At 40.4% G+C, this 13,418-nt stretch overlaps 1 protein-coding gene across 11 annotated transcripts in view; it reads right to left on the minus strand.

Annotated features, from left to right (window-relative positions):
• Window positions 1-9,684: 9,684 nt before the first annotated feature.
• fcho2 (FCH and mu domain containing endocytic adaptor 2) overlaps window positions 9,685-13,418 on the minus strand; it is a 55,443-nt gene continuing 51,709 nt past the window's right edge. For all 11 annotated transcript variants that reach the window (XM_064308987.1, XM_064308985.1, XM_064308989.1 and 8 more), the window contains one exon: window positions 9,685-13,180. In XM_064308987.1, coding sequence (XP_064165057.1) covers window positions 13,158-13,180 — 23 coding nt within the window. In that variant the 3' untranslated portion in view covers window positions 9,685-13,157. The remainder of the gene's footprint in view (window positions 13,181-13,418) is intronic.

The following is a 13,418-nucleotide window of genomic DNA, read 5'->3' on the forward strand; positions in this document are numbered from 1 at the left end:
GCAAATGCTTTTGAATCCAGACTGGTGTGAAATCAAATTAAACTGAGTTAGGGCTGGTGTGAAATTAAGTCACATTTTAGTCTCATGAAATCAGTTCGGGGGTCACATCAAGCCTTTAGGAGTTGAAAGAAAGAGAGGGATGAAGCACAGGAGAAAGACGAGTGTGCACGCATAGCTATTGGAACACGAGCAGCAATCCATCCTGTCAACTGACATTTCACACTCTATCGTCTGACGCCAGCGTTATATATAAAACTCATTACTATGAATGCGTGCTGTAATAGTTAAACAATCACTCCTGCATGTTAGAGTGAAAGATTTTAAAAAGCGCCACGCTCTGCGGAGAGCACGCGATACATCTTACAGAAGGTGCAGTGAGTTCTGGGTAATGGCGTAGGCCTTTTTACACGCAGGCAAGAGGCTGCACATACTGCTCACTGCTTTTATTGTTGTTTCCGGACAGTTCAGAGCTATGCTGCTAGCCTTCTGAGATATTATACAAACAAGCCCCTTTATTGTTTGCGCAGTAAAATATTTTGTCATCATATACTATCTTATGATTGACTTTGTTTTGTGGTCTTAAAACACATTCGGAGTTTAGATGCATTTGATAAAGAATTGAATAACACAGAATATAACAATACATATCTGATTATATTTTTGACCAACAATATTGGGCAATGTTTATGCTTCATAAAATAAACAGAGGCTAATATAAAGAAATATACTTGAGTGGTTGAGAGGCAGAAAAAATGATGTGTACATTCTCAGCAAGTACTTGTTTCTCTTGTCCCTAATCATGTTGTTGAAGGATTAACAGTTTTGGTTTGAATTATCATATGGTGTAGCTGACAGACGTGCTGTAATCTACTACCCAAATGCATGTTTCACAACCACAGCAAAACACTCACAATCATAAATTATACATTTCCCATACAAACACAACCACATATTGACTTTTTTTTTTGCATAGAATAATATAGTGTCTCTTTCAGGGAATTCTGCAATTTGCTAACAGTATATAAAACATCTAGACAAAATTTCCTCAACTTTAATTTGTGGTTCGAAAATCTCACATATTTCATTTCCTCTCTTTACCTACTCCATGGGACCTCTCACATTGCCATTTTTAATCAACATTATTAGCATTTTGAAGTGTAGGGGCTAGTGAAAGATGTACATTAATGTATTGTTAGTTAATGTATGTTAGTTTTGCATGTTTCAATTGTCACTAGATTGTGTGCTGGACATTTTAAGTGGATGAAAGGACAACTTGACAAATTACTGAGAGCTATAAGAGAGCACATAAAATGGCATCAGAATTGCATTACAGTACATCATGATGCAAATTGCTGCTGACTGCCATGGGTCAATAGAGGAATATTAAAGGGAAGCTCCAGCCAAAAATCATTATTCAATGTGTTGGCCCTCACCTTAGGAATAATTAAAGTGTTAAATATAATACTTTAGCCCGCAATTAAGAAAATGTACTAAGCCCCACACCTACACAACAATGTAACCTCCACTGTCCCTCATTGTAGAGAGCTCAAAAATGTTCACAGACTGAAAGGACAAATCAGGACTTCAAACCTTCAGTTATGTCTTAAATATTGATCGTGAGTACAGAAACAATGAGAAAACAATACACCTGATTCCATTACACTATATTCCACAATTCTGAAGATACCACTATTCACTTAAATGATGACAAGAGAGGGTGTTATATCCAGGTGAAATGATCATCTCAAATGGTCTTCTGCAGATGCAGAGGAAAGATCTGATTTTGACACAGGAAACAGAGGTCACAGATTATGACGAGAGAATTCCAAATGAGGATCTTTGGAGTTCCTGTACTGTTACCAGACACATTTGAGCAGACATTAAAGTTATGGACTCAGAGATATGATGGCTCCACCCTTTCTGCACCCTTTTACAGCCTCCAGCATTTATGCATGGAGAGGCACAAACCAGGCCGCAGCAGATGCTCGCATGCGACTGCAGTAAATGCTTTAGAGAGAGGAGCACCAGGAAGGCGAGGATCATCAGTGCCCCTGCCAGCACACGCGCAGGTCTGTGGGGGTTACACCGTGAGATTACACTGCATGGCTGCAGAAGGGGGGGGGGGGGGGCATTTACCCAGAGGGGTGACCTGCACTCAGACTGTGCTGCTTACTGCATCTGGAGCAGAGCTGGGCGCACAAGGCCCTGACGCATTTTCTTACTGCATTCAGCGGTGAAGCGGCGCATGCCTTCACACCGCCTTGCGCGTGATGCCGAACGCGCGGCCCGGCGCGTTTTACGCGTCGCGTGCAGCCGCGCCTCGCCGCCAGGCTCGGCGGAACTCCTTCCTGTTCCTGAGCGTGGTCTTTCCAGAGTGGCTCCTTTTTCTGGGAGGCGGTAATGAATTTAAGGACGGCCCGGACAAAGAATCCACGTGTTTAGAGAACACTGCCGAGCTTCAGGACTGCAGGCCCTTTTGATTTGAAAAGTCCAAATATTTGTAATTGGGACATTTCCCCTCAGCAGATCCCCGGACCCCTGCTGTTTACCTTATTTAAAACAGGAGGGGGGGGCGGGGGGGGGATGTGGGGGCCGGTGTGCTGCCGAGCCCCCGGAGGTGGGGGGTGGGGGTGGGGGGGTGTTCAGACAAGCCGAGCTGATGTGAGACATCAGGAACAGCCTCTGCTTCTGAGTACTTAGCAGACGCGGGGAAAGGATGGGACAGGCGGAAGGAGCAGGGCTGCAGCCTGAGGATGCTGACTCACAAAGGTTTAACTAGCACCAGGACGCCTGACCCTTTTTACATGCACTCCTTATGTTGTCTTTGGGTCCCTGGGTGCAAGCTGCAATCTGTCTTATCTAAGGCCCGCGTGTAAAAACACCGCTAAAGAGCTCTTCAGAGCGAGTCAGTCAGAAAAAAAAATCTTAAAATAACTGCAAGATGAATTTCTCTTGAAGAAATGGTGACTTCAAACAAGTAGTACAAGTAGTGTTTGATGGGAAACACAAGGACAAGCAGTGTAAACCAGTGCGAGACTGTCTGTTTGATTCAGGCCATCTTGAACATGGAGTGATGCTATGTAAACCGTTCCAATCAAGCCGGTTCCGTAAATGACGTCAGCTCCTGTCTGTGAACTTTCAGTGTTGACAGTAGACATCTAATAAGACCCAGACTCATAAGCTCTATTTATTTAGTCTGGAGACCAATTAGGAATTAGTCAATATCTGGGGATCCTCAACTTTGGATAGTTAATGCTTCATTCGAAACACTAAAATGCATATATAGATGTATATTATTTCAAAGTAATGTTATTGTAATCCTCTCCAAACCCCTTCTCCTTCCCATATGTGCAACAAAAGGAATATGTGAGTATTACTGGCCCCTTATATCAAGGCTGACGTTGTTTTCAGAATTATACATCATGTTAAATAATCAATAAGATATTTATTTCACAATACAGTAAGGTATTTATTATATTTCGCAACTTAACATTGCAAAATATAATAAATATGGAGAGAGAAAAAAACCTTCACAAAAAAAAAGTAATGAAAATGTATGAACTTGTAGGAGACAGTTGTAGATGCAGGCACTCTCCTTTATTTCACAGCATCATACCCCCCCGCCCCTGCCCCTCACCCCCCCCTCCCCCCACACAGCGCATTAACAACAGCCAATTGCACAAAGCCTCCCGCTGCACGCGAGGTTTCCAGAGGCGCCAGTCACTCTTCGCTCGGGCCCTGCAGCTCCCCTGCAGCTCCCCGTGGCACATTCTGGGATTCTGCCCGTCCTCTCCTCACCTGGTCCCCTTCCCTCCAGAGTGCCAGGGTTCTGAGGCATGTTCCCGCTAAGGTTCTGGGGATCCGCCTGTCCTCTCCTCGCCTGGACCCCTTCCCTCCAGAGTGCCAGGGTTCTGAGGCATGTTCCCGCTAAGTCAGCCTCAGCAGGGGAGCAGGCCTCTGACTGCCCAGTCCAAACACACCTAAGATAACAGCCCCCAAGTCTAACGGGTCACCCCCTCGATCGCAGCCACCCTCGCTCCCACCCCCCCTCTAAACCCCAAAGGCAGCAGGAGCCAAGCGCGGGGTGATTTTTTTTTTTTTAACTGACGGTTGTGAAAACAGCTTCAGTGTGAAAAGGTGTTTTTTCAGCCCTATGCTCCACTTCCATAAATCCCGGAATAATTGGCATCATGCAGTTCCAGCGGATCATTCCCTGTGCGAACGAGCACGGCAGATCAAGACAGATTTCCTCTTACAGAAGACAATCCCCTCACCGATACTTTCCCTTTCCTTTAAACCGTCAAGTGATATTAAAAAGACTGTGCTGCTGCAACATGTGTTTCATATCTCTGCTTTTTACATGGTGTCCCCAGGGCCTAGATTAAAAGGGAAGCCCAAGGAGATTTAAAAATAAAAAAAACATTTTAAAAGGCATCCCCGTCATTTCAATAGCAGTTCTGACACTGGCGTACAATGCAGGAAGGAAAGAACTATTTCCTCTTCCTGTCACTGTGGTCAGGATCAGAAATGACTATATACAGAACAAGATGCATGAAAGTAAAGCTTGCAACACTCATAAGTTCCAACATGCCCCTTTATTGCATAATAACCAGCAATTTTTGAATCCCATAAGGATCTTTGCCGGGTCCAATTTCAAATGGTACACACATATCTAGTCTGCCAGCTACATCTAACTGCTGGTGCTATGTCTCATAGATAAGTGGAGAACCATAGCCATAAAACGGTATAAATCGATAAATTAAAGTCATAGGTATTGGACTCTGGAGTGTGTTTATCATAATACATAAAGCATTGTGTGAAAAAACAATGTTACATGGAACATGGGCAAATCTTGGTTTTTCAGTTTTTTTGGCAGTTGTTGATTTTATCCACCTTGGACAGTGTGGGCTGAGAAAATGTCCAGGGTAGTGTCAATGACGAGAAAAGGAAAGGACAGAGGACTGAAATGCACGGTCGTCTTTTCTTGACAAACAGGGTGTGACATGCCTTAGCTAGCTTGGCACGGAAGCTAATTCTCCTCGCTGATCCGGCAGAGTCGGCGTTTGAGCAGTTCGTATCTGAGCAGTTCAGCTCACTGCCCGGGATTGGCTTCGTTACTGCAATGGTCACTGACACTCAGCTCTCCAGTGTTAAAGCTTTTCTTGGGCTCGGGTATTTTCGTAGGCATCTTGTTTTGAATATTAAATTTCCTAAAAAGTCAATAGGAGGCTGACTCGCAGAACCCAATAGTAAAATTACACAGAACTTTAGAACTTCAGCTAAGCCGGATTTTAATATAAATCTTCATTCTAGACTGACTGTGATGCTGTCCTCTTAAACAAAACACATTCCTCTTCCAAAAAAAGAAAAAAAAAACTTGAAAGAGGACACAAGGAAGCGACCAGTTTTCTTGCATTATAAGAAATGAACATCCTATCATGCTCTGTGGCATGTATAAAAATGCTGAGCAGGCCCAGTTGACCTCGATTTTGGATCAAGACAGCAAGAGGAAAAGATCTAAGTGACTTTGAAAGAGGGTTCATTATTGGGGCACGGATGGAAGGAGCTTCACAGAGATGGCACAGAGACCACTAAACCGGTTAGTATAGGAACAAAAGTGACATCTGCATTTAGATCCATGGGAAAGACATCAGTAAATAGGGTCGAAATTGTGGTTGAAAGCACACATTCAATGAACGAGATGCTCGTGCACGATGTACGGAAAAACAGAAGAGCAAATCTTCCTCAAAAAACCATAGGCCCTGGTCTGCAGAGATATTGAAGAAATGTGATGTGGTCAGATGAGTCGTCCTTCACCATATTCTCAACAAGTGGGCGAGTGCATGCGTGGTGTACACCAAGAGAACGGTACAGGCCTGAATGCCATGCAGAAATTGTCCCTCAATAGCATCATTTTTTAAAATAAAATGTAATCATAAACAAGTAATCAATAAGTATCTAAATTATGTCAATAAAGATTACTGTAAAGATGAATCTGCACACAGAGTCAGCAATGGAGTGTGGTGCATACAGCTAAGCTCTCACATTTCTGGCTTGCAGGGGGTTCTGTGGAGAGAATGGGTAGGGGCAGTGGGGGTGGGGGGCAACTTTCCCAAAACTAGTATTACTTATATCAACTGTAATGAATCACTCTCAGTAGCTCTGTAGTTCCATACGCAGCATTAACAAATAGGATTCCTCATAAATCTCCATGATCGCATTTCAAATGATTTCAAACAATTTCACCATTATGAGCAAGTGAAGGTAAGCAGTGATAAGTAAAACTGGCATGCAAGAATAATGTTGTGTTTGCATATTATTCCCCAAACCCACATTGACTCACATTTAAACAGCTTCTCATTACTTCCTTGCACAGTCATGGGATAAACAGAATCTGTCATTGTTAGGTTACAGAGATATCACCCATCACTTGAAACTGATATGCAATTCCACTTTCCTCCAAAGGGGGCCCTGCCCTACTCTCTTGATCAGAGTTTGTTCTAAAGCCTATCTTTCTCACTCTGGGGGAACCAGGACCACAACATATCTCTGGGCGCTAGTCTGGCTGCTAGATGCTAAAATCCATGGATGAAGGCTCAATAGTTCTTGTACAAATTCACATGCACATTACATACTCTCCATCTCCCTGAGTGGATAAAATGGAGGGATTTGTTCCAGGGCACTGGAAGCATCACATTTTCCCGTTTGCCAAATTCGGACACTTCTGTGAACTAAACCTGGAACACAGCATCAGAGTCACAGACATGCTGGCTTTGTGCAAATGGCATTGGCTGCGCACGGTGAGAGAAACTAATTGCTCAGCAACTCCAGCTGGTGGCTTAGTCAAGCTGGTCACTGGAAACACTAACGTTAGTTAATCCATCCCAACAGATGTCTAGTTGTATCAATTCCAGCATGATAGCCTTAGATAAATGTTCACATGCAAGCTTGGCACGGTATCATGAATTTTACCAATTGTTTGTGGTAGCTATTTGCTGAATAATACGGTGAAGCATTTTAAGTATAGCACAAAGGCCTAAGGAATGTCAATCTGTCATTACAAAATCTTGGAACAATATAATAATGTCTAAACATGAAATTTAACATGGAAGGATAAAATCCTGGCCAAGCTACCAGCATTTAAATAATATAAACGTTGTTCCATAGGAAGCTCCTGTATGACTTAATAAAGTATAGAAAGACCTGAAAATGTAATTAAATGCTGGACGTGGAAGAATTTATCTCAACGGAAAACATTTATCAACTTGATATACATTTAAAATTCTGGAACAAAATGCCCTAGGTAACTGACTTGTTGCCACGGCGTAGTGTGCAGATTTTTTCCAGACTGTTTTTAATGTCAGTGTGGAAGGACTGATTCTGCCCCTCTCTGATCTGGAGGGAGAACAGCCCACGTGTCCTGCAATGCTGCCGGACCAGTTCGGAGTTTGATTTATGTCCAGGTCCTCTGGGCTTTGACAGGGAATCCACATTTAATGCAATAAACTTACACCATCTTTATTTTCTCAGATGTTTTTCCTTATGTTTAGCAGAGATCAAATAGGCACATCTATTATAAATTGAGCATGAACGTAACCGATGTTCTACACATTTGCAAGGCCAAAATAACTCAATTTTATTACCCCGATGGGCCTTTGAACAAACACAGCCATGACAGCATTTAGAAAATATGAAGAGCTCCCTGCTCTCAGCAGGTACTGATTTTTCAGCACGTAAATAACAAATCTTCACATCTGGGCGCTAGGCAACCCCCAATTAACATCCCCATGCCTCGCCATGCATGTTAAAGTGAACTTTTCTTCTTAAGGGATTAAGACTGCGAAGGAACATATTCTCAGGGCTGACATTTCTCACCAGGTGAGAAAGTAATAGATGAAACAGGAGAGCTAGCTACCTCAGCTACAGTGCATATTTCGTACCATGACCCTTTTATCCTTGCCAGTTTACGGTCTCTCAAAGCAGCACCTCCGAGACCATGAATGCCCCAGGGCCCAGAACTACTGCAAGCTCTACAACTGAGCCAAACAATTCCATAAACCCCCACTGAGATGCTGCCGCACAGCCCCTCCAACATCGAATGCACTGACCTTAGAAAGCCATCGCACGCTACTTGTCATCACACTGCTCCTTCACTGCAGAAGCCCCTCCTCATTCAAACAATTACACACGCACCTCCCCAGAGACTCAGAAATCATATCGTTCAGACTTACGCCGGCAGGACTGCAAGTTATTTATATTCTTATGTTGATTATTCCTTTGGCATTGATCGATTGATCTACAAATTGAACAATAAACTTCTACTACAAAAAGCTTGACGTATATCCATTTTTTCCCCAAGGTGTACTAGGCGGAATATGAGTCTGCAGAAGATTCTGCCTTTTGCACAAGGGTTAAATTATTGCATCTTTAAAGTAAAACTTAGATGATAAATAATCTTTGTTACTACATGTAAATCACATTATTTGATGTTTACAGAAATTAAGATTGGCTTCATTCCAAACTACCAGCCTGGGCGTTTGATGTCACCATCTGCCCCATCTGACTTTTAATTCCACCGAATAAATATTCAGATTGCGCTTTCTTTGTCTCTTTTAAATCCTCATCATACAGCAGAAATTTCTTCGTACCTGCTATTTGTTGACTTTACTCTGAAACAGTTCATTTATATAATTTACTGAGCTGTCTGAAGAGGTAAAATAAACAGGCCGGTCAAGCATGTGTAATAGGGTCGCGGCAAGGTCAATAGGTAAATTCTACAAGTTTTCACTTCAGTATTTCTCAGATGGCAACGTATAATTCATAATACCCTCGATACCCTATGATTTATTTTAAACTAGCATGACCTAATTCTCTAGCTACATCCTATAAATTAATTCGACAAATTAGTGCTGACGTAGATCAAGTCAGAAAGAAAATTATGTAAATCAGATAAATACCTTATATGACCAAAAGTACCTGGACACCCCTTGGTCTGGGGCCGTTATTCATGGTTTCGACCTGGCCCCTTAGTTCCAGTGAAGACAAATCTTAATGCAATGGATTCTCAACGGTTCTGTGCTTCCAACTTTGTGGCAACAGTTTGGGGGAAGGCCCTTTCCTGCTTCAGCATGGCAATGACCCCATGGCACACAGCGAGGTCCATATAGAAATGGTTTTGTCGAGATCGGCGTGGAAGAACTTGACTGGCCTGCACAGAGCCCTGACCTCAAGCCCATCCAACACCTTTGGGATCAATTGGAAAGCCAAATGTGAGCCAGGTCTAACTGCCCAATCAGTGCCCAACCTCACTAATGCTATTCTGGCTGAATGGAAGCAAATTCCTGCAAATGCTCCAACATCTAGCATAAAGCCTTCCCAGAAGAGTGGAGATTGTTACAGCAGCAAAGGGTGGACCAGCTTCATATTAATGGCCATAAATTTGGATGAGAATTTGGATGTCATATGTCCACACACTTTTGGCCATGTAATGTATAAGAATTTTTGTTCATGGATTTTTAAATATATGATAGAATCTGCAATTGAGAGACATCAATAGTGCACCACTATTGTCCTGTAGTACTGTGTGGTCTGTGGTGTAGTAATCACCAACTGACCTATTATTCAAAAAAAGAAATGATCAGTACATATACGACTGCAATACGAAATAATACACACAACACCATGTTTAGTTGTAATCTTATATATGTATATATAATATATATATTACACATTTATTACAGGCACATTGAATTATAAAGACAAAAGTGGCAGAGATACTGTAAAATTTACATTTCATGAGATATCATTTACATTTAAAGATTGTTTACTTTCCTTTTGACTACATGATTTTTTTAAACATACAAACAATGAAATGAAAACAAAAGCTCCAAATGCCATAGAGTATTACTGATGATGTAGAGGCAGCAAGAGAGATTTCTGTGTAGAGAAGCAAGAACCAGCTCGCTAAATACGTTACATATATATTCAGTTCCTGTAGACTTATATTTCAACTCTGCTTAGAACAGCTTGGGGTTTCCAGTGTCATTTGCATTTACTGATACAGTATGTGTCCATGCAAGCCAGCTTACAGCCTTTTCCACTGTGAGCCATTTCATCAAATGGAAATAAATACTTTAAAAAAGACAAAAACCTAAAATTTTTGTTTAAAATTGTGCTATGGAACACAAAACGATACTCAATCACTGTATAGTCAATTTTGCTGTAGGTTTGCTTTGCTGTAGTCAAATAAAAAATAAAAAAAAGAAAATCTGAAAAACTTTCCAAGAACATCCTGTTTTTCCCCAATCTCACTGCTGTCACAGTAATTAAATGCAGCCACAGTAAGTGGATAGGCTTTTTAAACTGAAAGGCCTTAAAATGTCTCATCTTTGTGGCATGATGTGTGTAAAGCCAAATACAACGTATAAAGCTACAGTTTCAACACATGCTGATCGCACGTATGTCACTGCTTCCTGCTACAAGGCCACAGTTACTATTGTTAGAACGAAGACACACAAAAAAAGACTATTTCATTTATTTTTTGCCAATCTGTTCTTTGTTTACACCTTTTGGAGGCTATTGGCTTTTCCTAGAATGCAAAGCACTTTTGCTTTATGGACATTCCCGTTCAATCTATCTAAAAATGCAAAACAACGACTGGGTACCCTAAGCAGTTTATAATCAGAGTTTTAAGATGCCCTTTTATTTTAGTGGACTTCAAACACAGTAACTTCACACTACATAGGCAACAAGCTGCAGAGGTGCCGTAAAGTGGAATCTACCAATGCAATTACAGCACTTTAGGCTACATGTCCATTTAACAAGAGACTTCCATCAGAGAAAGCAATTTACTCAGAAATCTTGAAAATCATACTTGTAATAAATTTATTTTAAAATGATATATTGCTACCACTGACTGTAAAGAAAAGTAGCCCTTCCAGAGGTGGTCTTTTACAACGAGGCAATGACATACTACACAAATATTGCATCGGGTCAAGAAGAAAAAAAAAACAAAAAAATCAAAAATAAAGGTGAGCACCAGAAGTTGGTTAGTGAATCACATGTACGCGCACACACGTTTTTTTTTCTTTTCTTTTGTGAAAACCTTGAGTTCAAAACACAAAAACAGAATCATCAGAAAGATAAAATGGCAGAAATATTTTTTTAGTGGCTTTAATAATGACCTAGGTCAAAATAGTTCCAGTTCCTTATTGCCCTTGTGTTGTACGAATTTATTAAATTAAATATAAACAGTAGGGACAAAAAAGTTAATTTGTAGTCTGACTCTGTTCTAAACTCTATTACGTAGGGGTAGTGTAAACTATAGCTTTAGATTGGAATCATATGCAAATTGGTATGACTATTTTCCAGAGGTATTCAGACTAACTCATTTACACTCTGAACCTTTTCCAAACAAGTAGCCATGTCTTTAAAATGTACTGAAGAGAATACACTGTCTGCTTATTTGGTTTCAATCTTTTTTCCCATGTTTAAATACTCATACTTCCATGACACTTTTCTTTCTTTTTTTTTGGAATAATGCTACATTGCTTAAAAAGTGTGTTAATCTTTATACAATAAATTACAGATAAGTGAGCGTCATCCTTTTTAAAGCAACACATCTTATCACAAATACAGTTTCAACTCAATTTACTTACGCTAATACAAAGACTTTCTCTCCTCTTTTATTTTAGTGTATTTTAAGCCAGAGACATTAATGCAATGCATTTATTATAAAGTAGCTGTATTTAAAAAAAAAAAAATAAAAAAAAATGGGATACATTTAGTCCATTGTGGTACAGCTTGCACCATTAGTCAGGACAGGCCACACAGAAGTGGTGTGGAGGAGGTTTTGTGTTTCTGGTGTACTGGTTATGCGGCACGATGTAATATCAGAGCCAAGATGTCTGTGAAAGCTCCGGCCCCGGCAAGATGCGACACTGCCAAATGCCGAACGTGACTTACAGTACAGGATAATGCCTTACCGTTAATGGGGAAAGATGCCTTAGCATTAGCACTTATTTTCCAAGAGGCCCCATGTGGTTTCGATTCAAAGTGATGTTCAAAATCGTAAGAAAGGGCTGATACGTGAATCCTGAAACATATCACGAAACAATTTGCCCATGACTGATCATTTTGGAAGACAAATGCTGATATAAGGTTAGCTTGTTTAAAATGCAGCCAAGTCAGCTGCATTTCCCTTCAACATCCCAGTAACAAGAGTATAAAAGATGGTACGCACAAATGTTGTGCTATCTCGGTGTACTACAAAATACAAAATAGTTTAAGAAAACAGAAAAACAATAAGAAAATGAGGCACATTTTGAAGAAGTGGTAATTTTCTAATAAAAAAGAGGCACTGTTACTGTAAAACAGCTGACGGGGAGGTTTTCAACAGTCACGTCCGAGCGAAATTGACTTGCTTGCGCCACACTTCTGATCCACGTGTTCAGTTTAAGACAGCTTATATCGGAGTCATTGCACACGAACGGAACCAGACAAAATCCTGTTAACTAAACTTGGCTGCCGTAGTTAACATTAAGCCTTCCTATAGTAAATAGCACGGTATTTAAACACTGAGGAAAGTTTAGGAAGGCATGCATTAATATGTCGTTCTCATTCCAGCATTAGAAGTTGTCATTATTGGCAGAGCTAAGGCTGAATATACATTAGAGAAAATGAACAATTCTAAAACTGCAGGAAAGATTGTTAGTGCAGGTTTTTTTTTTAAAGTTTTTTTTTTTTAAAGGTTTTTAGCAGTCCATTATATTTGAATTACACTGTTATCTATACATATCAAACAAAGACTACATTTTTGACTTTATAAAAGTCTGAATAAATCAAAGTTAAAGATTTTTTTAATTTCACAAATTTCCTGACAGCCTGCATTTTTAAATCTTTTTTTCTTAAACAGTGTTCAAAATTCAGTGCTAATTTTCGTGTAGTAAAAATATTTCTTCCAAAAGGTGCATTTCAATTTATGCAAAGATGTTTCAAAAATGTCAAGAAAAAAAAAACAAAGGTATTTTGAAACCCTTCAGATTTGATTCCACCTTACATAAATAGGACAAAAGAAATACCAGACAAAGAGTAAAATGTTGAATAGACACTTTCGTTATAGTGAAATTGTGCTTTGTGGAACAAACAACCCTTCACCATCAGCAGTCTGCCATGTATCGTCCTACGGGAAACAGAGCAACAGCAGCACAAATTAGACTGTAGATGGACAGAGATGAGATAACAGCATGTGCTTGGACAATGATTCAGAATCCTGATTAAGGTTAAGTACCAACTATGTCACTACCGCCACCTGCACATTAGGCCATATTGTTCACCATACTGTATTCATCATGTTGTTTTTTTATGATGGAGTAAAATGTTTTTGATTGATTCAAACAACTCAGTTATCGACATATAAT

Source organism: Anguilla rostrata, chromosome 14 (assembly GCF_018555375.3).
Source record: "Anguilla rostrata isolate EN2019 chromosome 14, ASM1855537v3, whole genome shotgun sequence".
NCBI lineage: Eukaryota > Metazoa > Chordata > Actinopteri > Anguilliformes > Anguillidae > Anguilla > Anguilla rostrata.